General features: G+C 50.1%; 1 protein-coding gene across 1 annotated transcript; it reads right to left on the bottom strand.

Annotated features, from left to right (window-relative positions):
- Window positions 1–3,175: 3,175 nt before the first annotated feature.
- On the bottom strand, window positions 3,176–3,814 carry CGCA056_v015101 (uncharacterized protein; the record flags this gene model as incomplete). The annotated part of the gene is made up of 1 exon (XM_037330342.1): window positions 3,176–3,814. One exon carries the CDS (start codon window positions 3,812–3,814, stop codon window positions 3,176–3,178), a length of 639 nt encoding a protein of 212 aa, XP_037171267.1.
- Window positions 3,815–4,195: the final 381 nt, after the last annotated feature.

The raw sequence follows: 4,195 nt of genomic DNA, 5'->3' as shown, positions 1-4,195 counted from the left end.
ATAGGACGACTTCAGTGTTTATGGTTTAGCTCTGTTGAAAGTCTCTATTATGACACTGATTACCGGGCGTAGTTGAGGCTGTTCTTAGCCTTTTCTTTCTGATGTTGTTTCACTACTAGCTTCTGATACCTAAGGAAGCCTATTGGACTTTTGAGCTCTCTGTCAAAGCACATACCTTCTTTGAGCCTTGGCCTGGCTAACAGGATTCATACTGTGGACAGGTGCAGAATGTATGATCTGATTCTTCAGACAACAAAGACGACTCGATAGGAGCACGTACTACAATTGGCCACGCACATCTCTGCCTGCAAAGGGTCTATAGGTCTATGATGGGCGCAAATGACAAGGCAAAGAAGGACTTCTATATCTCATTGCTGCCCTTGACTTAGGCTAGCATAGCAGTTTCCTGTATGCTTCCTCTGCTGTTGCAGTGAGAATGCCGATCTTGACAGAGGCGACGTCCCGCCTTCGGGGCAACAACTTGCATCCCAGGTGCCGGGGACCATCTTGCTTTCAGGGCAACAATGTCTTAAAAGCCGCCCGCTAATCTGGAACCCTGCCTCACCCCATCTATAGGGCGCGCTAGCTACCTATAGATAAGCCGAGTAATTGGACGTCAGTGGCTAGACTGACGCATTACGCTAGGAAGGTCGCGTTGGGTCGCGTTGGGGGAAATAGCGCGCATTACGTGCAGAATATCTCCCCTGAAGGCCGAGAAGGATGCTCAGGGACGCGTTGACGATTTCTGCCCGGGGGACCAATCATGTCGTTGGTTCTGAGTTTCGGCTTTAGGTTGCGTTTCCACAAGCCACCCCTGCCAGTGGAACAGCCCAGACCAAGCAAGACCCCGCTGCGAGGAGGAGGTGCCTGCCTGGGTGCCTGGGTACAAGGGGGAGATCTAATTTAGGGGGGGGGGTTGGCCGGGCGGCCGTGCTATAAGCCATAGTCCGTAATATGCCCCGTGGGACGGGGTCCCCGGCTTGCATCTGACAGCGGCGAGGAAACGCGCTGTTGCGTAACCCTAGTCCGGTCCGAGCCGATCGCCACTCCCACCGAAAAAGGCCGAACGTATTCAGGCGCTTTTTTTTTTTTTTGCGACGGCCTTGTATCGTTTGTCTATCTTCGGCAGCTACGACCGTTACTATTCAGCATGTCATAAAGTAAGGTAAGATAGATTGCGTTGGGAGCGGTGTTGAGAAGAATAGCTTTCAATCCTTTCGTGCCTGCCTCTCCTGGCTAATGGCCAGATTCCCAAGGCGGCCTGCACCCACACCGACTCACCGTTTAGTTCGCCGCAACAATATCCTCAGAGTCCTATGCTCCCCAGTCTGCTGTTCATCATGCTGGCACCTATCATTGTGGGGCATCAGGAGGTCGTAAAATGCGCCAAAGCCGGTCCTCATATGCAGCTTAGCGCCCAGCTATGTAGGTAGCGAAAGAGCAGGGAATGACAATACAGGTATATCATCACTAACGGTCTGGGTGCCCAACCAGCTTATTAATAGATGTTCCTCTTGACGTATGGCTCTCGTCTTGGTTGTTTCCGCAGCTTAAGTCTTGCTAGACACTGTGTATCACTTCCTTCCCACGCCCAATTTCATCATCACATACTGCATATTCACTAGTAGGTTAGGAAGCAGACTGTATATACGTTAGAGGTGGAAGTTGCTTGAGTACGTCTGTAAGCTCTGGCACTCTCCGCATATATACTGTTAGCTATCACTCTACCGTACCAGCAGGGTTGAGAGCCTGGGCGAACAGTGATAAGAGGCCTGGGCATACTATTATAGATATCATGATATCTCCTGTGGTTATGAGGTTACTCATGGCCTTCTTCACCAGAAGTGAAGCAATAAAACAGGAGAGAATCTCTAGGTGGCTGCTGACCTGTCTCCATGATGCACACTCAACGCTGACCACAAGACCATCAGGATAGCAGCTTGCAGCTTTGTTACTGTTGGGGTCCTATTGTAGAATCAAATGCACCTCGTCAGACCCACAATGCGACTCCTGGTTTGAGGCCTTAGAAATTTTCAGGCGGCCATCAAGAGCTAGCACAGAACAGAACGTATCAGGGTTGCTTTCTATAGCGCATAGCAAAGGATCTGGGTCGTTGAAGCCAGCCAGGCCTAACCTGTTATTAAATAACGACTGTCTTCTGGCTATTTCTAAGACCTTCTACTCGTCCTACCTTAAGCAGAGATTCAGCAGACACGCCTGAAGTAGGGACGAGTCATTAGAAGCTGCATCTTTTCAAAGTACCACAAATGAACCCTATTATCTCTTAAATGCAGCCATGTTGTCCACTTGTGTGGGATTTGAATGAGAACCCAGCTAACAACTCAACGGGTATTGTTGACGAATCGAACAAGCAACTTTCAGATTAGGATAACACTAAAGACCAATGACTACCCTCATGAGCTCATTATCAGTTTAAAAACTGCAGATCAAAGGCCCTTTACTAGCAAGACCACAAGACTTCTCCAAATCGCTACATGATGATTCTATAGTAGCTTCTATATGGAGTTGCTAAAGAACAGACAGCTAGCCTAAATATGTTACGGCCTTTCTAGAGCTGTAGTAGCTGTAGCTTGTCCGTTTGTAAGACAGACATATCGTTCTGTCCGCTTAGCAACGGATGGCCGAGGACTGTTGAAACTCATGAGGAAGTACCCATCTAGCTCCGGAGGAGCCAAGCTGGCGGAAACGATCACGGCATTATTGCGAGGTCCAAGAAACGAATTCGCATTCTCGCATATGCTGCCTGCTTTCGCTGGGGATACAATGCCTAAGTTAGTGTGCAGTGGGATGCAATAAACGCAGGCATCATTGCTGCTGAAGGCTGTGGTAATTAGATCGAAGTGGTTAGGGGCCAAGGTGACTAGTCCTAAACTTAACGAGTATTCGCGGAGGAAGATGAGCTGAAAGGGTCCGAGGATGCTCACGAAGTTAATTGCTGGAGACCTGTAGAGGTCCCATCCGACTACAAGTCACCTCATGCTCGGGTTCAACTAACCCTCAGACCTGAGGACTAGCCGCTGTACTGGTAATCAGTGGCACTGTCCCCGATCCTGAAGGGGTCTCTTAGCGAACGGACCTACTAGATATCTAGAACTAATAGGGTAAAAGCAGGCAAGTGGCTGCTCTACCTTACATCAGAATTCCACCTCACATTTCATCTATCAGCCGAAGTCGTGAGTGGGATGGAAGCTGCGAGCAGATATTCCTCATCATCACCCCCCTTCTTCTTGGCACCCATCCGGCAAATCCCGATTTCCTCGAGAGGAACATTTTCCATCCATACGTGTCCCCGATAGCTCCTTAGGATCTCCGTCGCGTCAATGAGCCCCCCGTCGGCGGTCTTCCTGGCGTTTAAGATGGTGGCGTGAAGGAATAAGCTGAAGCCTCTCTTGTCGAAGATACCAGCATCCTCGAACACATGCCGGATTCTTTGGCATAGCGCGTCGAAGTCGTAGTCGAGACACGTGGGGTGCGCAAAGAGGATTTCGGCACGTCCTGGATCTATGCCAGGAAAGGTTCCTAGGCCAAGGAGCGAGATCTTGATGGGCCTTTGGGGAAGTAGAGGAATGATGCTCTGAAGGACCTGGGTCGCCTCTTCAACGTCTTTGGGCTCGGGAAGGCTCATGACTCCCAAAGTGAGGTGGATAGTGCTGAGGGGACGCACAGCGGACGCGGGGATGCTGATATTGTCCGCACTAGTAATGTATGACTTAAGAGCGCTCAACTCCGCAGACAGCCCAGGCCGCGACAATCGGGTGACCAGTGGAATACAGAGAAAGTGTGTGGGCTTCATAGTGAGAGTCTATTGTTATAAGCACCTCAATATAAGTAACAGGACGGGCCATGTGAGTCTGGACTTATCCTCTTTTTCACTGACCATTACCTATCTGAAAAAGCGATGCTGGTTTGGTGTCCCCTCCCGGCAATTTTTTATGTTATCATTTAGGTGGGTAATTATTCCGTTAGACCATCCGCCTCGCGGGATGTCCGGATCGACCAAGGCCCACCGACCCACCCGCGCGCAACACACAAACGCGAGCGCAAGCTGGCTCCCAGCCTGACTAGAACCCCAACCCTTGAGCACTATTTCGGGGTGTCCCCTCTCTTACTTGCCCCCTCCCAATCCTCTTCATGCTGATGTAATATTGAATCTCTCATCAAGCTGTGCACCGTT

This window comes from Colletotrichum aenigma (assembly GCF_013390185.1).
Source record: "Colletotrichum aenigma strain Cg56 chromosome Unknown KSG_Cg56_contig31, whole genome shotgun sequence".
NCBI classification, from domain to species: domain Eukaryota; kingdom Fungi; phylum Ascomycota; class Sordariomycetes; order Glomerellales; family Glomerellaceae; genus Colletotrichum; species Colletotrichum aenigma.
Note: the sequence above shows the minus strand (reverse complement) of the source record. Positions and strands in the feature narration are given on the sequence as shown.